The sequence below is a fragment of the Lepidochelys kempii genome, chromosome 1 (genome assembly GCF_965140265.1).
Source record: "Lepidochelys kempii isolate rLepKem1 chromosome 1, rLepKem1.hap2, whole genome shotgun sequence".
NCBI lineage: Eukaryota > Metazoa > Chordata > Testudines > Cheloniidae > Lepidochelys > Lepidochelys kempii.
Window position 1 is genome coordinate 114,322,098 of NC_133256.1, and position 23,790 is coordinate 114,345,887.

Below are 23,790 nucleotides of genomic sequence, written 5' to 3' on the forward strand. Positions count from 1 at the left end.
CTTCCTCTCAGCCGTCCTTGCTGTGGCCTCAAAATCTGTTACGTGGGGCTCTCTAAATGCAAAGCACTCAGTAACTTTACTCTCTGCAAGGCAGTAGCAGGAAATAAACCAAGGGAGATGCAGCACCTCCCTCTGCTATATGGCTGGCATAAATCACACAAAATCAAGAGCTTTTACTTAAAGCCCTCACTTTATTAGTCTCCAGCACTCTCACCAGAATGCCTTTACTCAAAGTCTCTGCTTTATTTAGTCTCAAGCACATACAAACACAATAGGTTATACATAAGGCTACGTTTTAGTGACAGGGATTTTTAGTAGAAGTCATGGATAGGTCATGGGCAGGAAACAAAAATTCATGGCCCGTGACCTGTCCATGATTGTACTATATACCCCTGACTAAATCTTGGGGTGGGGAGGGCAGCCTGGTGATGCCGCAGGTCCTGGGGAGGGTGGCCCATGGGTCTTTGGGGCAGCAGGGGGGGAGGGCGGGACTCCCCAGGACCCCTAGTGGTGCTGGGCGGGGAGGGGAGTTGCCAGGGTTGGCAGGTTCCCTACCTGGCTCTGTGCCTCCCAGGAAGTGGCGACATCTCTCAGTTCCTAGGTGGAGGCATGACCAGGCAGCTGCGTGTGTTGTCTCTGCCCCGAGCACCAACTCCACAGCTTCCACTGGCTGGGAACCATGGCCAATGGGAGTTGCGGGGGTGGTGCATGCAGGTGGAGGCAGCAGAGATCAGCCTGGCCACACCTCCGCCTAGGAGCTGAGGGATGTCACTGCTTCTAGGGAGCCCTCCCCTCCCCCCGAGGAAAGCATCGCCCAGAGCCCTTACCCCCCACCATGCCCCAGCCCCAGCTCTGAGGCCTCTCCCACACCCAAACTCCTGCTGTTGCTGTGGGGAGAGGGCATAGTGGCTCAAGACTGCTCAGTGGGGCCAGCTGCACCAGCCACTGCAGAAGTCACAGAGGACCTGGAAAGTCACAAAATCCATGACTTCCGTGACAAACTCACAGCCTTAGTTATACAGCACCCGCAAACACTAGTTACCTACGGCCTAGAGGGGTCACAAGTGGTCAAATGACAAGGTCCAAGTGGCCAGCTATCCGCCTGTCACTGGGATTCCAAGAGATGTCCAGAAGGTGAAATCCAAATTCCTCAGACCTGTCTACCCCATTTATGTTAGTAACAGCTACAATTACACCAACAACATGTCAATCAAAGAAAAAACATTAAGCAAGCATTTTTTAAGCCATTAGTTTTAGAGATGTGTTTTTGAAGAGTCTGCAGTCTCATGTCCATCTGACCCCCCCCCCACCAGAAGTCAAATATAGATAGCCTTCCTGTTTTTCACAGATGCTTACCCAAGCATATCAGAGAGGACATAGTATCAGGGGGTAGCCGTTTTAGTCTGTATCCACAAAAAACAACAAGGAGTCTGGTGGCACCTTAAAGACTAACAGAATTATTTGGGCATAAGCTTTCATGGGCAAAAAAAGCACTTCTTCAGATGCATCAGAGAGGACATAGACTCAGGCACATTCCATGTGATTGCTGCCTCCTCCCTCCCAGCTTTGCCTTAGTTAAGCTAAGTGCCTGCAAAGGCCTGCTAAATGCAATAAGCAGAATAATTGATAGTCCATCCCAATTATTGGCAGTGGCTTGGACACCTAGCTGGTTGCTAAAAACGCCTCTCATCACAATAAGAAAAGGAGTACTTGTGGCACCTTAGAGACTAACAAATTTATTTGAGCATGAGCTTTCATGAGCTACAGCTCACTTCATCGGATGCATTCAGTGGAAAATACAGTGGGGAAATTTATATACACAGAGAACATGAAACAATGGGTGTTACCATATACACTGTAACGAGAGTGATTAGGTAAGGTGAGCTATTACCAGCAGGAGAGCGGGGTTGGGGGAGAGGGAACCTTTTGTAGCGATAATCAAGGTGGGCCATTTCCAGCAGTTGACAAGAACGTCTGAGGAACAGCGGATAGAGACTAACACGGCTGCTACTCTGAAACCTCATCACAATGCATCCCTTTAAAAAGGTTTAGTCTTTAGGATGACATTAGCTGTAACATGTCCCTATCTTGATGCTCATGAGAGAGCAGGCATCTGCTAGTCACTGCTTTAGCTCAAATGGTGGCAGTCTTTGCTTTGATGTTGTAAGTCCTCTGTCCATCCCCACAGACCTAGGGAGGAGGGACTGTTACAGACACATGAAAGTAGCTCTGTCTTCCTAACCATAGGACGTGTAACTTTTCAGGAAGAAACTGCAACTGCAGTTGCATTATGTACGTGCATGCCTTGGTGTTTTCAAATCAGTCAGCCAAATGTCCTCAAAGTTGTGGATGTCACCTTTAATACCTTGTCCTGTGAGCCAAATTCATACATGCTATCAATCTACAGTTTGCTCAATCACATCATTATGCAGCAGCATTGCAGTGCAGTGTGCTGATAGGGTCAACGTGATTGTTATTTCATATCATTGCTTGCTACTTATATGATGTGCATTTGGAAAAGGCCACTGGCTCCAAAAGACCTTAGCATTGGTCCTTAACTTGTTTTTGACAGCTGGAGCTGGTCTGGCCATGCAAATTTTGGGCATTGCATTTGCATCCAACTGTAGAGTAGCTCTGGCTATGCTATCTTGCAAAAAGTGTGAGGTTAATCATATTTTTTGACACTTGCTTTCCAGGCCATCAGCTATTACACTTTAACATTAACCCCTATGTTAGAATGATGTTCAGATAATTTGGAGTACTCTACTTTTCTCCAAACCTATAGTTTTAATTAGGTATAGATTTTAAACATATCCTCCATTCTAACGGGACAGTAATTGAAATTTTTTTTTTTAAACTGTACAGCCTCCCTGAAATCAGACATTGCAGCCATTTTATTGTAACTATCTAATTGTTTCTCAGTACTGATGCAACCTTCCCTGCGAGAGGGGATAAAGAAAGGGGCACCTCTGTACTAGAGCTGAGACACCCTGTGGTTGGCTGCTTCACCGATTTTAGTTAGTAGTAACTTTATAGTCTTTCTATAACTAAGGTTGTACCACAAGGTTTTCCATTCTTTGGTTTTCCACTGAAGTTTGATCACTGATCAATAGATCCCTCAATGTCAGATGTTTTCTTGAATTATTGTACCAAGTCTTAAATTGTTCTTTTGGGGGGAAAAGATGATGGCAGAACAACTCCCTATGGGGAAAATGGGATTTAAAAAAAAAATATATCTGCCAATCCTAGTTATGTACCTAACATGAGGGAAGCTGGCTTTAGGTTGTAAGAAACAGGAATACTAGGCAGTTTTCCATACAGCCTGTTTGCTCTCTCAGCAGCTTTTGTTCATGAGACGATGCTGGTCTGACTGCATGGACTGGTAGCACTGAATGGGACTGCTTTAGAGCAGTTTAGTTTGTGCGTTTGAATCTTTAACAAAACAGGTTATTGCAAATTAGCTTGAGTGCACCAAGTCTAAGCAATTTAAAGGCCACTGCTGGCATGACAATCATGCATCTGCCCCAGCTGTTCCTGTCACACATAACAGCTGAATGCATAAACAGGGTCATGTGGACTGAAGGTTTCCCTTGCTGTTCCTCCTCCTACTGTGAGGGAGTCCAGACTTTTTCCTTTTTCTCACTGCTCTCTCGATCCCTCAGAGCAGCATATTGCAGCAGGCAGCATGAAGGAAAAGCTAACCAGCACTGGATGCTTCATATGGGTTCTCTTGCGCATCTACCTCTTGTTGCCGTTTAGGGCCAAGAGGCACATGTACCACCACCACATTCCCTACGCAAGGGACAGGATCACGGAGAGATAACACGCATGGCATGCATGGAAGGACCAATCTTGGGGTGAGATACAGGATACAGCTTGACAAACTGGGGAAGTAGGACAGGACCAGAGGGCAGTGACAAGGAAAATGCTGGGAAGGTAGAACTGGAAAACAAAGGCCTCTGCAGGGGGAGAAAGAACTAGGTCAAACAAGAGCGATGAACACAAAAGGAAATGAACGTATGTAACCAAGAGAGGAGAGAATGCTGAAGATAGAAATAAAAGAAGGATAGGCTACAGGTCAATGCATGAGATTGGAAGCCAGGACTTCAGCATTCTGTTTCTGGTCTGCAATAGAGTGGCAGTGTCCCCCGAGACCGCCTTTATGTGCCTCAGTTTCTCATCTGTAAAATGGAGGTAAGAGCCATCTCACAGGTATGGGTTATATTAAGATTCTCTGATGGAAAGTGTATACAAGTGTCAATGAACAAATTAGGTAATAGAAGACAAGCACAGTGAGAAAAAGCTCCTCCATGAAAAATCTCACTTGGGGAGCTGCACAGGACATGACAGCTATGGCTATTTTAAAAAATGAAAAGCTACACAACTGTCAGTCATTGTCACAATATAAAAATGCGTTAGTGGCCATATGCACCCCACCTAGTACCAGCTTCTAGAGCTATTGGTGTGTGACTATATATTTGGTCACAAGTGACATTTTTACACGGCACCAAGTATTGCAACATTATTGCCCCAAGTGGTTTTAATTGAAGCAGTACTAATGAGTTATTTGTAAGCTTGGGGAAGTTAGAAATACAATCTTAACACACAGAACAATGGAGCACAGCATCCTTTTAAAGATTTGTGGCAACTGCAGAAAGTAAATAGTAGAAATGAACTATTGCCACTTTAACCAGTCCTTTCATAACTTTTCCCTCACTGGCCCACAGCTTCTTCCTAAACAGCTGACTGGGTCTCACTACAGATGTATATTGTACTTGGCTGGATTCTCCTCTTTGTTCGTCCAGGCACTTTAGGAAGGATCTTGAATGTTTTAGGCATGAACTCCATGCAGGCCTCACGGAATTTCTTGATTCTCCAGCAGTAGACGACAGGGTTAAACACTGACTTGAGGTAACTCAGCCACAAGATGTAGGTGCTGGTGATGTAGAAAGAAGGGCTGTAGTAGAACTGTCTGCTAAACACAGAGAGCAAGCTGAACACGGTGTGTGGAAGCCAGCAGAGTGAAAAGCCAATGAACAGAATGAGAATTGTAGTGAAGGCTCTGGTTTTGAAGCTCATGTCCACATTCATCTGCTGAGGCTTCTGTAGTCCCATGAGGCTTAGTTTGCTCACCTGGCCCAAGCAAAGGCTCTCAGCATGGTTGTGGATCCTTAGGGCATTGCGCCGCACGGTATTTAGAATGCAAAGGTAAGAATACAGCATGACACTGAAAGGCATGAAGAAAACTGCCACAACTAACATCACGGCATAAGCTCGGTCAGCAGGAAATTCAGTGTACCCCAGAACACACTGGGGAGCCCGGGCTGGTACTTCCACAAAGGTCCGTCCAATCACTGAAGGAAAGGAAATGCAGAAGGACAGTGCCCAAGACATGGCAATGAGGACTTTGGCACGGTGAGGGTTCAGCTTGTCTTGCCGCTGAACAATAATTAAGAAACGGTCCACACTAATGATCAAGAGTATAGAGACTCCTTCCAAGACAAATAACCAATAGAGCATAGCTGATATCCTACAGAAGTGAGCTCCGAAGTTCCAGTTCACTGTAATAATTGTAACTGCAGTAAAAGGCATGCAGAGCAAAGACAGCATGATGTCAGAAAAGGCCAAAGTTGCTAGCAGCAGGTTGATGGCTGAACGCATGGCTGCCTTCTGGTAGACAATGAGGCAGACAATGGCATTACCAAAAAATCCAACGGCAATCATGAATACCATTATTATTACCAACAATATCCTGAATGGGGCAGGCTGAGCTATGTAACTGGAGCCTATGGATGGGGTACTCTGATTGAGAGCAACATCACTGTCTATGGGAGTGTTGTTGCATGCCATCCCTGACAAACATGAAGTGGGAGAAAGAAGAGCTAAAAAGTCTTCCTGTTAATGCTTTGATTGTTGCCATTTTTTCATGTTGCCTGCCAGAAAAAGGCCATGGAGAAACGTCTGCAGATAGCTGTGGTAAAATAGAGATCTGTCTTTGAGGAAATATTTTTCAGATATCAGGAGGGCTGAACAAAAGCTAATATTTAGCAAACAGCAAGTAACTTCAGGGTTTATTGGAGTTGGAGTTGAATCCATCTTCAAGGACATTTGCTTGGTGAATCTCTGACCTAGAGAAAATAGGAAGGTGAATCACAAAAGTCACTCTCTGCATCTGTTCAAGGACCATGGGATACATGCAATGATGATGAATAAATTCCTTTAATCCTTATATGTAAAGATAGTCAGATGTCCTAACAGCACATGCTTCCAGTGTTCGATAAAAGAATTACATTTTCTAGTAAGACCACCAATAGATGAAATATCAGTTTTATTTATTAGATACGCTTAGACCCACACATTACCTGGTCAGAGAAAACAAATGACTGAAGTTTCTGGATGTTTGAATGATTTTTCAGGTTTTCACTTATCAGGTCTTATTTCAAAGTTTCTGTGGTCTGCTCCACTATCTCTATTTATCAAATGGAAGGTCTAATGTACTTCTTCAAATCCTTCCTGAAAACATTGTATGGGTTAATATTCAGCCACTAAACTCCCCTGCCTACTCCATTGTCTGACTGTTGGTAGGATTAGGAATGCTAGAGAGGCCACATACTCCTTCTGTGGTAATATGCACCATAGAAATGCCTATGGAGAAAATAAATGACAAATGGAAACAAGAAAAATAAGCCCCCTGGAATGTCCAGAAGACACGTGATTACAAAGGAGAGAGGAAGTTACCTCCCTAGATTTATTTCTTATTCCCTGTCTCATCTCACAATTCTGCCTTCCCTGCCCTTCATACCTGGGTGCCTTTTACCTGTTTATGCACTCATGTGTAAAACAGCACGTAATCCTACTCTGCTAATAGCAATACTACACTGAGCTAGATTCACAAAAGGACTTAAGCCCCTAACTGGCTACTGTTCACCAACACATTTTATGTACACACACACACACACACACACACCACATTACTAAAGTGTTATGCACCACTAATACTGTCCACATGATATTAAATATGAATTCTTTGTGTAGTTAGGCTACCTGACATATATCATGTTCTTCCTGTAATTCTGTTCACCTATGCCAAGTATCCCACAACACTTCGCAAAGCTAAAGTCAGCTTTGGCACTGGAAAACAGGAAACCTGTTAAAGGCAATATACAGTTGTGGTTTGTCCTGGTACAAGTATGGAGATATCTGCATGGGCAATTAGTTTGGAATACAGTACCCAAAACAGCAAAGAAAAGGTACACCATGGTGCCAAAAGAACACGACAAAAAGCTGGTTGGTTAAATTTAGTCTCAGGTGACACAGCGTACTCTCTAACTTGTAAAGAGGTTACTGTATTTATGTAGTCTCACATGCATGATATGGGAGCACAACTGTGAACAGTGAACTGCATGTCTTTAGACAATAAGTGAGTGGAGCTTGGTTATTTGATCTCTTGAACTTTTTTAATATTGAACCACAAGCTTAGTCAAGATCATTTGGCTATATTTTGAGAAATACAAGTTACGAGCCTAAATCCCCAAATCAGGCCTGACTACGATTCAAACCTCCCCGCTCAGCAGCCTCCAGACTTTGTAGGTGCCTAACCTCTCTTGGCAACTATATTATTGCACTAGACATTCCCTAGGCATCTATGGTCCCACATCTGCACATGCTCACTGCAACTCCATGCTCAGTGTCCGGTTGCCTAAGCCCCAGAGTGATACATGAACTGGGGGATGATAGGGCATTCCTCTACTAAACTTGCTTGTGGGGCCGTAGCTGGTAAGTGTGCTCAAACTCACCTAGTGCATCAGGTTCTATAGGCACGCTTACACAAAATGGTGAGGGAAAGGAGGGGAGGGCACACCCCCTAACTTTTAGTCCAGTGGTTAGGGTACTCACATTGGAAGAGACCCCGGCGTCAAGTCCTGCCTACCTGTGAGGAGAGAGGATTTAAATGGGGATTTGCCATCTCTTAGCTGTGAGGCTCCTTTAGTCTCTCCTGCTGAAGTTGTTCCACTGTGGATAAATAAGAGTCACTGGCTGAGTGCGCACACAAAAATGACTTTTGCCTAATGGTTACTGCACCCACCCGGGATGTGGAAGAGCCATGACTGAGCCCCCCTGTTGTGATAACACTTTATCCCCAATAGGACAGCTTCAACAGGAGAAATTGAGGCCACCCACAACAGACTAGCCCACAGCTCACGGGTGAGGGCACTCAACTGTGCTGTGGCAGATCCCAGTTCAAATCCCAAGAGAAGGGGCTTGAACCAGGTGTATCTTGACAGTAGAACTGCAGTCAGCAGTCCCGTCGGGACTATTTTTTGACTGGACAATAGAAATTCAAGGAGTTAGGCTGGAAGAAATTAGGCTAGAACTGTCCGGAGGGTTTAATAAAGTTCCACTTGTTCAAATGAACCTACATTCAGCATTTCTCTGTGAAGGAAACAGCAGCTGAGTACCCGGAGTATGGGACTAAAAGTTGTAAGGGAGGTCTTCCCTCTCCCACTGCTGTGTGGAAAAAATCCACTTTAGGTACCGATCTCAGTTGTAAAGCTTCGGAGTTAGGCACCTATCTCCCTGACAGGGGTGGGGCTTAGTGCATACCCCTCACAGTGGTGTGCTGGCTTTTGTGAATTGCCCCTTCACCATCTAGGGAGCTTAGACGCCTAACTCAAGATTTGTGATCGCAATGTGTTCCTGTGATTTTTCTAGGCACCGAAGTACCTTTGTGACTCTAGGTTTAAATGATTCCTTGGGATTTGGAAAGATTTCCAGTGGTAGCTTTACTTCTAACTGCAGCACCCTTCCAATTATTCTGTTAATATTTATTCAGGGTCCTTCCCTCTGCTTTGGTGGCTGTGCTAGCTCATAAACAAGTGTTAAATATTAGATAAGCCTGTGTGTACCTTCCAAATGACGGACAAACTTTTGTTTGAGTATCATAACTGGAAAAAAAAAATGAATTTCCAAACCCGTAACTACAGTCTGGGAAGAGCATTTGCTGTCCATAAGTAAATGACTCAAATGTCTTCCCCATTGAGGTCCATTATATTAAATGGATCCGTTAACAGTGTTTCAAAATATGTGAACACTCTGCACAGGCACACACATCACCATAGGCTCATCAATTCATCTTTTGTAAAAGTCTAATATGACTAATTTCAATGCCACAGCAAGAATTTCCAGTATTTCACCTCATCTATATTGTTTCCAAGAACTTGACATTTCAGTCTGAGTTACTAGTGCTTTATAAAGACAGAGCAAAAATGTCAGTCTGCTATCACGGCCATTTATGCACGAATCACTGGAGTTATTTTTAAAAAAAAGCCATGAATAATTTGCTTGGTCTTCATATTTTAAATTATCCTTTTTAAATGTTCAATACTATTAAGATCCCCTTTGTGAGGCCCCCAGGTCTGCATGAGGATGGATGTCTGTACCAGGCCCTCATGTACCCATGGGCGGGGGCTGACAGAGCAAGATGGAAGGTGGGAGCACCAAGTCAGTATAGGAAATAAAGTACAAAAGTTGAGTAAGGTGGAAGGAAGGAAAATGGCAGTAATGAAGCGTGAAGGGGGAAAGTCTCACCCCACAGGAGAAGAAAAAAGGAGAAGAGAGATGCACAAGGAAGGAAAAAAGGGGAATAAAGAAAAGCATGAAGAGGTATGTGTGCACATGCACACACATACCTCCTACCAAGCACATGCAGACACACCGTAACGACATGAAACTATTTCTCCATACCAGACTGTGTTCTAGGAATGTCTTTCATGGGTTGAGAGAGTCTCTGAGCAATAAAATAAAGTTGTCCACTATGGCCAAATTAAGTTATTTTTTATGAAAAATCATGGCTATTTTGACAAAAATGGAAGTTTTTGCAAGAAAACAATTAGTTTTCATTGCTATTTGGGTGGATTTAATCAGAAAACAACTTTTGATTTTCTACAACTGAAAATGGCTTGTTTTTGTGATGAAAATCTAGGGTGAGATCTTCACCCCTGCTTTGGTCCTTTTGTGTCATATAGATGGGATGGAGCCACAAAAAGACTTTAAAAGCCATTTTCCAGGGAGCATTGCAAGGATTCCCCTCATAGGCATGGTGGAAGACAGGCAGCCTTCTGTGTACTTCTTCCCAAGGCTGGGTACAGGGAGTATGGTGGGGTTGTGATGGGGGCGGGTGCAAGGTGGACAGGGGATGCAGAATACAGCACTTCAGAGCTTTCAGCCAGCACTGTAGCCCATAGGGCAGCCCAGGAAAGGCTAACTTTAGGATATGACTTCACCACCATGTGAAGGTATGACTGTAGCAGTGGTAGGTAGGCATACCCAAGCTAGCTTAAAACTAGCTAGTATGGGTAACAAAAGTAGAGAAGATGTGATAGCACAGGTTTCAGCACCGACTGGTAATTCAAGCACATACCCAGGGTCCTCAGTGGGCTTGTACTCTGGCTGATAGGCCAAACATAAGCTTATGTCACCATAGCTTCACTATTGTTGTTACCTGTGCTAGCTCCATTACAATCACACCTTCAAGGGCCGTGAAGTCATGTCCTTACACAGCCCATGCCTGTGGCTGCTCTAGCCTCCAGGAGTGCAGGATGAAAAAAAAAAAAAAAAAGGTTTAAAGCACCTAATTGAAGCTCAGCACAGAATCTCAACTCTAAACTCTTATGCAGAATTTTAACGAAAATGATGTTCTTTGATTTTGTTTTGCTTTAATTTCCTAAAGCCCATGAACTATATTTTTCAACCAGTAATCTTGTCCATATTGCTTTTGCTGTGGTAATGGTCATACCAGAACACTTGTGTCAGGCTTTGATTACAGTACAGTTTTTTGAACGGTAAACCAGCCCTCAATCTGAAAGTGCTTGTACCCTCATCAATAAGAAAACCCCTCAGAGTTGACAGCAGTTGATTCTATTATTGCTGCAGATTCTATCTGCTTTCTTTCCTCTAAAATGTGTCTTTTCTAAAGGGGGCGGGGGGAACCCACCCATGCAAGAAAAAATTGTTACATTGTGGAACAGACTTTACCACCTTGTCTTTTGGACAGTATGAGTCAATGGGGGTCTGGCTGCTCTCTGCGCCACCTCTTTAAGAAAGTTGGTGAATTGTCTGGATAAAAGTAAACTTGCCTGGGACTCTGCAAGAAACTTCTCCACCTCTCCTAGGGGCCTTTCCCTAGTGCTAAGGGTAGCAAAGGTGAACTAGCTTGATCATATGATTTGTTGGCAGTTGGCCTTCCTGGCTAGGGGAGTAAGGATTCTGACTGAAGACTATTCAATAAAATTTTAAAAAGGCTGAAGTGGCAGTATTTCATACACTGCATGAAAGGAGTCTTGATACTCCAGCTAATAGATTGTAAATTTTCATTTCCCAACCCTTTCATTTTGCTCAAGTACTGAATTCAAGATATTCTCTCATGGTCTGATGCTATGAGGCACTCGGTCTCTTGCAGGCCTGAACTCTAATTGCTTAGTGTGGATCACTTTTGTTTTGCATATTAATGTAAGCAGGATCTGAAAGAACTCTCCCCTGACGGCTATCTGTGGAGGGGGAGAGACTTCAGGAGCAAACTATATTTACATGAACACATCTACTCTGCGAAGGTATTCAGCAGACAGAAGCTGTGTTGCTCAAAGTGATCAGCTTTGGCTGGTGTTGGGTTACAAATCATTGTAGTACTGAATGAGGGGTAATGTTATTAATGTTATCTTTATTGTATGAGTAAAGGGGAGCAGAACTGTGCTGAGCCGGTCCTGATTGAGGGGGTCACCCTCAGTTGACAAGAACTCGCTAAGCCAGGGGCTCGAATGCCAGAACCCTGTGAAAATAAGAGGGGTAGAGACAGGTGTCCTAGCCAGGAGGTGTGGCCTCTCCCTAAGGGTCCCCAATCTGGTTTAACCTGTTCCTCCCCACTGTTCAAAGACAGAGCTAAATAGGCTCCATTAAGAGTCTTTTGTTAAGTACTCCCTAGAGCTGAAAACACTCGTGGGACAGCATTTATGCCCAGCTTGCTTCACTAAAGCTATGTCTACACTTATTTAAAGTGCAAAAAGGTCCTTTTTTTGCGCTAAAACCGCGGGAGCATCTACACTTGTTAATGACTTTTTGCAGTGAAGCTCAGAAATTTCACCACAAAAAGAAAGCCACCTTCACGAGAGGCATATAGCTCTTACTGCTGTTCTTTTTGCACTGTTGTGAAAGTGAAGACACAGTCTACCAGAGTAAACACCTTTTGGCCTCCAAAGGATATGAATCAATGGGGGTCAAAGTTCCAAAAGTGACCACTCTGGCCAGCATCTCCACTGCTCTGATGCCAAGTAAATGGATGTCTGCCCCTCCCACCTGTAAGCCCCAGGAAGTTTGAAACTCCCTTTCCCTTTGCTTGTAGATATGGCAGGGAAAGCAGCCAGACAGCAGGGAATTTTTTAAAAAATGCCACGAAAGAAACAAGGAAGTAATGGGGCAGCACAGGGCACTGAGCAGGGACCCAGAATGCCTTCTGCTCACCCCCACCTTCCCACAAGACCTATTGAGAGAGCTGCACTGTGGGATAGCTTCCCTACAGCGCTGCTCTCATCGGCGATGGAAATGCTGGTAGTGTAAACACTCTCTGATGCCTGAGGAACTGAGTACACAAACCAGTGCTTTACTTTCACCGGTTCCCTATCACTGGTGAAACTTACAGCACAGAAACTCTGTAAGTGTAGACATACCCTAAGAGCTGAAAGTCATTAAGAGCTGACAATCACTAAGAACTGGGTGGACTCTCAAGAGACTGACCTGCCCAGGTCACAGAAGGGAGGCAGGTGGCAGAAGGTGACTGGGGAGCAGAGAGGAACAACAGCTGCCTGAGCAAGTAATATGCAGTTAAAGGGACCTTTTCTCCCAACTCTCTTTAGGGTTACATATTCAGCATAGATTTTCTCAGACATTGGAGAGTGGCTACTGGAAGTAGGTGTAAGTTACATCAGTTAATGTCCCCTCTAAACTTACTTAGACTTACCTCTAAATGTGGCTCATTGCCATTAATTGTCATACTTACTTGACTTCAATCAGCCACAATAATATAAAGTTAGAAACAGAAAACACACATCATCTGCCAGTGCAGGAGTCTTACAAACAGTTGATTTTCTTGTTCTTTGTTCAGTCTAATTTTCTACGTCTCAACTGTTGGAACTTTTTCTTCCCTGATAGACCTCACTGCCAAGAAATATTTTTTTTGGTTTTCCAGTCTGAGTTTCCTTTTCTTAATTTCATTCTGCTACTCCTAATTATGCATCACCCTTTCCATCCTCAAGGTCATTGACTGCTCAAATATTTGTAGACGCTTTTGTTCCCCTTTCCTATCCTTAATGGATTAATGTTGCAGTGGTCAGTGAACAGTCCTCTTGCAAACACAGGACCAAAATACATGTCTTTTTTGACAGTAGTTAAGTACAGGAGAGTTGAAAAGAAAACATACTTTGGCATATATTTTATAAAATGAAGTATTCATTGTAACAAGATTTAACTACTAAACCAAATGTTATTTCAGGTAGGATTGAATGAACCGCCTACTGAAATTTGGGGTCTCAGATAAATTTACTTTGTTACGCTTCAGTCCTCATGCACTAAATCAAGTAAATACATTACGTGTTCCGAATGTCAAGGGAGAACATAGATGAATGGTCTCTACTCACGCTGCATAATTAATTTCTATTACTGAGAGTTCCACACATGACCAGGACTGAAATATTACCCCAGAGTCTGGTTTCACTCCACTAAGGAGTAAGTACTCTATAGTAATTTATACTTACGCCCACTGAATCCATTCCACAGCTCTAAATAGAAACAAAAAGAAATAAAAATAAGATTCCCCAGGAGAGTGCACGATGCATGTTTCCTCTGCAATGTGCTGCACCAGAAAATGGCAGCAGTTTTGCAGCTAGCCAGACTCCTAGAAATTTAAAGATGCACTAAAAGCAGTTGCAAGTGATGTGCACCCACATACCATACCACAGAGGGAAGCAGCTGAGAGTTAATGTCGTCTGAGACTGCACTAACTCCTCTGTAGATCCTCAGCTCATTGCCGCAGGGACTGAACAAAGCCTGCCTACCTGGTTCCCCGCCCTGGTCCATGCTCTCCCCACATGGGGATCTAGAGATCTTCAGGTAGCTCTCTTCAGGTCCAAAGATGGAGGGAGATGGTGCTGCAGGGGCAGCTGACACTTCCTTTTGCACAGAAGAGGTCTACATGTGGAAGAGACTTTTCCTGTAAATCACAGGGGAAAGTTTACTCTCTTGCTCTTTTATACACAAACACTCTCAAAATAGGGCTCTCATTTGCTAAATCTAGGAATTAACCGATATCTTCCTTACTGTCATAGACAGAACTGGCTCCCTGAACGCAACTGCTGTTCTCAACCTTCATCTCAGTTGTTGCCAAGGAAACCAGATCAGTACATTCACAAACAACTTCGTATAACCAGTTTTGCCCCGGGAATCTTGGAACTGTTTCTCCCCACCCCCTTTGCTGAGGTTCATTTATCTTAGTTGATTATACCACTTCTGCAAGCTCCCTTTATATGGGAACAGCTACAAGATGCACGTAAATACATCAAAATGTACAGTGAAACAAAGAGAGCGAGCACATGTGTGTACATGTGCACCATCTACCTTTTTTTTCTTTTTTTAAACTCTGGCTTTTTCAACCTCAGTGGAAGAGGGTGGTTTGGGTTGAACTGGTTAATAAGCCATGATACTGGCAATGCAAGAAATTTCTCAGTAGTACTAAAGCAGTAGAACACCAAAGATTCATCAACTTCAATCCAATCCACTTAAAAAAAAAGATTTATTTACAGTACCTAAAATATAAAAAAGGGCAATAACAAGCCTATTTAAATTAACTTGAGACAGGCTTAATGCCATCTAATTGCTGCACCTGTACCAATGGCAGAAGGAAAAACATAATTAAACTTCAGAATTAGAAGTAAACAAACAATCTAATAATAACTAGATCTCCAACAAACAGAAAGGTTATAGAGGATTCACCACAATCTTAGAGTCTAAATAAGTTTTTGTGAAAATGAAAACAAGGTTATAGAGGCAGAAAAAAGTAATCAAGCAATGCATTGCAAAGAATAAATGAATCATCCACATATGCTAAGCCACTGTGAGGATGGTGGGAAGCTAAACAACAAAAAGATGGTTTGATTTCAGGGGAGTGAAGGCAATGAATTTGAAACTACCGTAAGCAACCTCCAGTGACCAGCAAAAACAGTTGCCTAACACGGATGGTTTAACTAAAGGCTGGAGAAGATGGTACTGGAAACCTTCAGGGTACTTTAAAGTAGTTGCTTAAAATACCTACTGAGGTGGTTCCTTAGAGCAAGTTTCACTATATTTACAGCAAGAATAAAAATGGCACCTTATTTACAAGTGGATTACACTAGATGACCGTTAGACAGACCACCTATGAAGACTGAAATGCATGCAAGACATTGAAAAAAATGTTTGGACAATGTGCTTCTTGCCAACCTAACTGCATATGGCAGTTCTACTAAGCAATGAGCCTTCTTCAGTTGCCTTCTTGTAAAAAAGAACCCCCATGGTTTCATGGAGTCAGAGTTTTCCTACCCTCTATGAGAGAATAGAGGTCTTTACTCTTTGGAATAGGCAGTTTAAGAAACAAGCTTATTTAACTGTGGCTTAGGGCTTGCTGAATTTATTTGGATCAGTTTTATCATTTCAGAACATACAGCTAACTAACAATTCAAGTATACATAATTATGCAGGGTCTGATTGGACCTTGAAATGCCATTGCTGTGTATCTGTTCCTAATTGCTTTCCAAGCCCAACCAGAACATCAGCTTGACTAGCTGAGAGAAATGACAATGCATCACATGCAAACTTCTTGGCTTTGGTAATACTTTATGGATATTGCCAAAAAACAATATACTGTATTTGCCTTAGAAGATGTAAGACAAAAGCATATGTGCAGATGATAACATGGCTTCTCAATTTAGAGTGTAAACAGCTTGTAAACTAGATATCTACCACATCTCCAGTTTTGCATTATAATAGAATGCCATAAACAGCATTACATTGAGTGTTCACAGCACTGTGCCTTTCAACATCTTAGAATCTGAACACTTCACAATTAGCTGTGGGGAGGGGGGTCGGAGGGGGAAGGGTGGTGGTGGTGGAGAGGGTCAGATTATGAGATAGCCAAAACGTTAACAACTCTCCAACCAATTTTGCACTTAGCATTTTCCTTGATAAAACTAACTTCAGACACCAAAATTAAACCAATCCAAAACCTGCTTCATGCTTTGCTTTTCAATTGTCTGCATCCACACGGCATATGGAGTAACGATCACAGGACGGTAGACTCACATATCATTGCCTGCACGCCACGACAGCTGCTGCTCATGACATGTGCACTGTTGTGCCTCTGAGGGACAACCTTCTGAGGAAATAGCCGCCAGTGATCCGTCATTACAAATTGCCTGGTCCTGGGCCTCTATCCAAGAAATCTGCACAGCTGTGCACTGAAATGCATCACAGGATACAGCTCTTGTTCATATATCCAAGAACTGTGCCTGGATAGTTGGTTAATTTATTTCTGATGCCTTTGGTTTCAACAGACGAGCAGTCCAAAGACCGCAGATTTTAACTTTTCACACACTGCAGTTACACACGGACTGCTTTATAAGTTCTCCACTTGATGTTAAACCACTGAGCAGAGAAGATGCATCAACAACTGTGCACTCATCCACCACTTCTTCCTGTAGTTGGAGCTTGCAAAATCTCTATTAAATGCAGCTCTTTCCCTCTTGAGGATGCTGTGTTTACTTGCAGGAAATGCACACTCCTAATAAATATCACTTGTAAATTGTTCCCAGTTCATTTAGTTCCTGTTTTTCTGTACATGCTGTTTGATCTCAATTTGTGCTCTCCTTGTATTTTTCCAAGCCTAATCGTTGACTGCATTTCTGGTCTCAAGCACTTTACTTAGTTGCCTGATCCTTAGCGACATCCTGAAGAGGTTTGCTGAAAGATGCACTTTGGAGGTCCACTAAACTCAGACTGACCCAGCACACAAAGCCGGATTCTGCTGATTGAACAGGCAGAAGTGACACATGAAAGGAAACAGAGGACAAGCTCCAACAGAGAGCAAGATTAGTTGGTGTGATGCTGAAGCTAAATCTTATGTAATAAAATCTGAATATTTTATTCAACAAATGCCAGAATATTTCTCAAATGTTTATATATCCTTCCGCTGCACAAGCTCATAATATGGAGGTCCTGATCCCTGTCCAGGAACAGGATCCTGCAAGATGCTGAGCACTCTGCCCCAGCAAAGCACTTAAGCACATGAAGTCAATGGGACTTAAGCACATGCTTCGTGGGCACATGCTTAAGTGCTTGGCTGGATATGGGCAAGTGCACTCAAGATCTAGCTGGACGCAGCCCATATACAAGTGACATTAACTAGGACACGGAGATTGTATTCCAAGGAATGTAAGGATCTGAATTTCTAAAATGAGAGAGAGAAAAAAGGGTCTTTCAAACAGGAGCAGTTGGTGTTTATTCCTGCAGCACAGAGTCCAACTCAACTCATTCCAACAATAAAAGACAAAAAGTGTTCTTCTCCTCACGACACTCTCTGAAGGATGTTCTTCTGAGAAATTCTTTAAAGATTCAGGGCCCAGTTCTGCCTTCATTTTTTGGCGTAACTCCCTTATCTGAAGTGGAGTCATTCCTGATTTACAGTGATGTAAATGAAAAAAAAATAGGCACGTTTCTAAGGAAAGAATGGATTGGATACTCCTCCCCTACTTCAAAATTGTAGTGAGGCACTCTGGAAAAAAGAAATAGGGATTTGTATTATTAAACATTTATATTGCAATAGCACCCACAGGCACAGTGAGGTTGGGCCTACTGTGTAAACATATAATAAGCCACAGTCACTGTCTCAGAGAGCTTCAGGTATGCCAGTGGCTCCAACTCAGAGGGGAAGGAGAAATGAGATCCTCTTACCCTAATATAGATTCAGTTATGCTCGGACCAACTCCCATAGGCCACTCTATCAATGCTTAAGATTCTAAACTGGTGTAAATAAGAAATGGAAAGAAATTAAAGAAGCCCCCACTCTACCTTACCTATTAAACAAAAAGGTTTTTTTACTTAAACAGGAAAAAATACTTGAATTTATTAACATTTTAGGATTAATTATAAGGGACGGAAACCAGTCCACAATTTGCTTACAGACAAATACAACCTTTTAAATAGAAATCCAACATAATCCAAAGAATTCGATTTGAACCCTTTCCCCTCCAACTGCCCATCAACCCTCACACCTCTACCTCTAAATCAAAGCCACATTTCTCTTGGAATTGCATCGCTCTGATAAGTAACATCTGTTTTCCGGAGGTATAAACTTATAAGGGGATCATAATTAGTCACTAGCATAAAGGATTACACATGGAAAATACAACAGAAAAGTATCAGAACCCCATTTAAAAGATGAAAGGACTAAGTAGGCCTGGTACTCCGTTAAACAATCAATACTGATATTGCTAAAACACTGACAGACGGAACAAATCATTTACTATGCACATCACTGGAGGGACAACCCCACTGTAGTTATTGTGGAGACTGTTACTCCTTTAGTATATGAAAACAAAACAGACTAATATTGCAAGACTTGGAAGGCAAGTTCGTGAAATAGCTCCCCATTTGGCAAAGCATCAAAACAGAACAGTACACAGTCAATATGTCTGGTGCATTTTCCCCCCTCCCAATAAGCAGAACAGGAGAATAGGGGAAACTGAATAATAAATTATAATAATTTGTTTATAGCACCCTTATCCAAGGATCTCAAAGTTTAGAATAAACTAAGAAACATTAATTTGCCATTGTTGTGACCAAGGCTGAGAGGCAGTGGGTAAAAATAATGGCAGGTTATGGGAGTCTGCTTACATCATTTAACTGGCATTCAGCAGGTTGATTACTCTCTTTCCCCTCCCAGTGACTTCGGAGCCAAGCTCTCTGTTGGGGTAAATGGATGCAGAGAATTTGACCCTCTTCTATCTCCATTAGCTATAGCTGCTGCTTTTGATGCTATCTGAATATCATGAATGCTTTCCCCCTAATCCCTTAGGGCTTCTAAAAGCAAATGCTTCAGATCTAGCCAATCGATAATTCCCATCGTAGGATGACCTATTACCAGGTTATTATTAGGCTGAATGAGGATCCATGCTGATAAAAGTTTACAGAGAAAATGTTAAAAAAATTTCTACATGCTGAATGCCAGTAAAATGATGTCATGGCAACAGACTCCCGTAACCTACCGTTATTTTTATCCACTGCCTGTGAGATTTGGCCACAAGAGGGGCAAATTTAAAAAAAAAAATTTACATGGCAAAGATACATGGGCAATATTTAAATGAACCACTTAACCTTTTGGTACTGAAAGCTTCCTGTTATAATGAAATATCAGTTCTTCACTAAAATGTACTTGGTTAAAGATTAGCCAAGAGTGCATTCAACTAAGGTACTTATATATATACACAGCGATAAGAGCCATCTGTGTTAAATACAGCCTCCGGGCCATGAAGTATTTTGAGTGGCACAAAATTATAGCAAGCCTCTGATGTGAGCTAATATCCATGAACTAGATTTGGTCTTACCGGAAGACTTAAGTAATGGGGAGTGTATAATTACACTGCCCCGGGAGCAGCCCAGACCCACATCCACACACATGGATTTTTAACACCCATGAGCAATGTAGTTATACTGAAGTAGGTATGTTTTAGAGTCACTCAGTCTCTTGCACCCACCTTCCTCTTGGAGTAGTGGGGGTGTGGCCGAACCCCGCCTCCTGAGAAAAGTGCTGAACCAGGCCAGAAAGGCTGCGCGAACCAGAAGCCAATCAATGAAGGCCTGGGGAGAGCAAATCAGGGCGGGGGAAGGGGCAGCCAATCAGGACCGGGCAAGGTCCTATATAAAGGCTGCCCAGCTAGGGAGCAGGGTAGTCTCTCCCTGACTGGCAAGGGAGGAGGACTGGCTCCTGAGTGGTGCTGGGGAAGGGCAGAAGGAGCTGGGGAGCTCTGGTCAAGGAAAACCCCAGGCTGCAGGCCTTGCTACAAAGGGCTAAGCAGGTGCACAGGGCCAAAGGGGAGAGAAGGAGGGCTGAGAGGCTGCCGCTAGAGGGTCCCTGGGTCGGGACCCAGAGTAGCGGGTAAGCCTCGGTCCCCCCTTTACCCCTTGTACTACACCTGGCTGAGAAGGAACGTGGCCTGATACAGGCTGTGGCTGGCCCCTGCGACAAAGGGGCTAGACTTTGAGGCTGCAGTTGGCCACTAGAGCTGGTGTAGATCGAAGATTGCTGATAACACCAAACCCCCAGAAGGGGGTGAGACCAGAGCAGTGGGCACTGCTGGAGGGCGGTGTCCTGAAGAGGACACCGCCGAGCAGGGAGCAACGTGGGTCCCCAAAGTAGCAGAGCAGATGAATGGCAAGGCACCATGTGCAAAAGGTGCTCCATGACTAGACAGAGCTAATTCCCAGAGCAACCAGCGGGAGGCAACCTCAGTGATGAGTCTTGACCCCGTCACAGGGGGGAAGTAATCTCCACGGTAGAGATTACAGACTGCCAGTATATCAGGGCTGAAGTGAGTGCAAGAATGATTATTTTCTGTTCAGGCTCTTACCTGCTTGCTCTATGCCCTCTAGTGGCCACTCTAAAGATTCATGATTAACACCACATCCTCCTTTCTGAAAAGGGAAGGTTGGTATCCAAACTTTTCATTAAAGCATACAACAAGAATGAAATAACAAGAACCAACAGCCATATGAAGAGCAGGGTAGGCTGCCTGAACCTTCAGCCTTGCATCAGGGATTTATTATGCCCTTTTATGAGATTTGACCACTAGTCCTCTGACTTTCTTGAATCCTCAAGATTTTATGTAATTCTTCAGGAATGCAGGAGGCAGTGTTTCTCTTGCTGGATATCTCCTTGTAGGGAAAAGGAGCTGGAGAAACTGCTCGCAGTTCTATGTGGACAGGCAGGGTGTTATTCATAGGTTCAGTTGTGGGGTAGAGGTCAGGGTGTTGCATCATCAGGTGAACCTCCAGAACAAGATGTCTCCTATTCTGACAGATGATTTCCCCTGGCATCCTAACAAAGCAGACTCAAGGAGCCCTGGAACATTCCTACACTGTCCCCTTTTCCTGAGAATTTCTCACCAAATGCAATCTCCTGGATTCAGTTTTCTCAAGGATTTGACTATGGCACCTGTTTGAGTCCTTCTTCCAACAGGCTCTATATTAACCTTCCTTCTTCTGTAGTCTTGGAAAGTCAGGCCAACAAGGGTCTAGTTAGGAATGGATGGTTGGGATAATGGATCTCAACTTCTTCCCCATCAACGGTTCTGCAAGGCTGAATCCATTTGCATACTGGTCAACGCCCCTAGCAACAGGACAAGGTGAAGATCTGAGGAATTAGAAAGAAGTTGTTCTATTGTTGCTTTGAGAGAACTGTGGGCTGGATACGACATGAGTGAAACCACAGGTATTTGGAAACCTCAAAGTTTTCAGAGGAAAAGCGTGGACCACTGGTCAGAGATTATGTGCTATGGAATCCCAAAATGGGAAAAGATGGGGTTAATTTCCACAACTGCACTGGATGAACAACCAGGCAAACTTCAAGGAATAAAGAGATATTCAATCAAAAGATAAGTTGTATTAACCAGACAGAAAAGATCAGTTCCCAACTTGCTGCCATTGTCTGTCTTGTAGAGCAGATGGTAGCAACAGTTCCTGTGGGTTTGTTCCACAGGATCACATCATCACATTTCTCAACTCTCTTTTGTAGTGGTTTGCTCAGCCCAGACTACCAAACAGACTGTTTAGCTATTTCCCAGCACTTTGTAATGCCTTGGTGTCCCTCATGAAGTCTGTCAAGGATTTCCTATTGCATGGATGTAGGGATAACCCATCTGGACCCCGCTAACAGACTTTGGTTTATGGTAAGATCTCCAGAAACTACCAAATATGGTTTCACAGAGATTTCTGACTGTGTCTTTTTGTCCAGCCTTCTTTGCAGTTAATCATGACGTGGCTATGTAATTCATCTGCCTCTTGCATCTTTTTCAGTTCTTGCAGGCATCTTTCTTTGACTGACAAAGTAGTAAGGACTGTATCGACAGAATCTTCTATGAACAGCTCTTTCTGTTTACACTCTTGCTGTGGTGTTTCTGGGACCAGTGCCTGGAAAGTATCAGCTATGATATTCTTCTAAAGTATAGGAGCAGTCTAGAACTGAAACCTCATGAGCCTCATCTGAAAATGCTGCATCCCACATGGTAACTTATCTAGTTTGTTTGAACCTAGAAGAGTAACTAGTAGTTTGTAGTCAATTTCCACATGAAATTTTATGCCCACTAGAAGGTGTCTAAAATGTTCACCAAGTCCACGTAATGGCCAGGACTTCTTTTGCTATGTCTGCATAGTGCTGCTCTGTACAGGTGAGTGCTTGTGAGGAATATGCTATTGGACGCCACAAGGAAAGTGATTGTTCCTGAAGGAGGACTGCCACTATCCCACAGAATGAAGCACAAGCAAAACCTGTGGTGGTTGTATTTGGTTATATAAAGGCCCGAACTGGTGGAGTGCTCAGATCTTGCTTTATCTCTGAATGTCAGACTCTGTTTCGTTCCCCAATACCAGGAAATGTGTGGCCTCAGGAAATCTCATAATGGCATTGACTTCTCTGCCAGGTGATGATGTAAGAATTTTCCCCAGGTGTGTCACCATGCCCATGAATCTACAGAATATACTGACACTCTGAGGCACCTTCATCTGGGTAATCACTTGCACTCTCTCTGGATCTGGACTGACCCCTGCTCCACCAATGATCTGGTCTAGCAACTTGACTCTGTCTTTTGAGACTTTGCATTTGTCATTAAGTGCTTTCTCTGGTCTTTCCAGGACTACAAAGAGACACTAGTCATGTTGGGTTTGGGTTGATTCATAGATATTCATTTGTCAGAGAATCCCTCCAGGCAGACCCTCGAGGAGTTGTGATATTTTCCTCGGTGTTCAGGAGCAGATGATATGCCAAATGGTAGCCTATTGAAACAAAACCTTTCAAAAGGTGTGACGAAAATTGTTACTAGTATAGATTCTGCAGCAACTGGTATCTGCCAGAAACCAGACTGGGCATCCAATATGGAGAAGACTTTTACTTTACTAAGTTGTCCAAGGGTGTTTTCAATGCATGAGAGTACAAGTCACTCTCGATAGACATTCTCATTAAGCCTGGTAAGGTCTACACAGATCTGAACCTTGTCATTTGGTTATGGGATCATCATGCCTGTACACCATTTGGCAGGGGTGCCTATTCTGGAAATGGCACCCACCTGCTCCATGTGGCTGAGCTATGCCTTCACCCTGGGCAAAAAGGAACAGAGACTCTCCTAGGCAACAACAGAACAAAGGCTTTGCATTTGGTATAAGCTTAATGTGTTATTCCCCCTCTAGTTTACCTACTCCTTGGAATAATTTAGGAAATTTCTTCCTGATTTCTGGCTCTAGGTCCGTGGTGACTGGTTCTATCTTTGTAGCCTTAGGCCTGGTTATGATTGCTGTGCGGGAAGGTAAAACCGTGCATAGGCCATCTACAACATAGACCTCTTCAGATGTAGTTTGAGTGGCCAAATGTTTAATGGAGACTGTCCTGGTCCTTTCAATATCTTTTTTGGCTCTTGAAATGTTGGTGCTTTCATCCTCCTCTAAAGT

General features: G+C 43.3%; 1 protein-coding gene across 6 annotated transcripts in view; it reads right to left on the reverse strand.

Annotated features, from left to right (window-relative positions):
- Nucleotides 1–876: 876 nt before the first annotated feature.
- Nucleotides 877–23,790, reverse strand: part of GPR45 (G protein-coupled receptor 45) — a 35,509-nt gene continuing 12,595 nt past the window's right edge. Inside the window, exons 2-5 of one of the 6 annotated variants that reach the window (XM_073351367.1) lie at nt 16,381–17,848; nt 14,103–14,257; nt 7,931–8,013; nt 877–6,128 (exon numbers count right to left, since the gene is read on the reverse strand). In XM_073351367.1, the coding sequence (XP_073207468.1) occupies nt 4,735–5,850 (1,116 nt within the window). In that variant the 5' untranslated portion in view covers nt 5,851–6,128; nt 7,931–8,013; nt 14,103–14,257; nt 16,381–17,848 and the 3' untranslated portion in view covers nt 877–4,734. Of the gene's footprint in view, nt 6,129–7,044; nt 7,092–7,930; nt 8,014–13,802; nt 13,829–14,102; nt 14,258–16,380; nt 17,849–23,790 lie in introns of those variants that run through there. The other 5 variants (XM_073351385.1, XM_073351376.1, XM_073351412.1 and 2 more) reach the window with 5 other exon arrangements.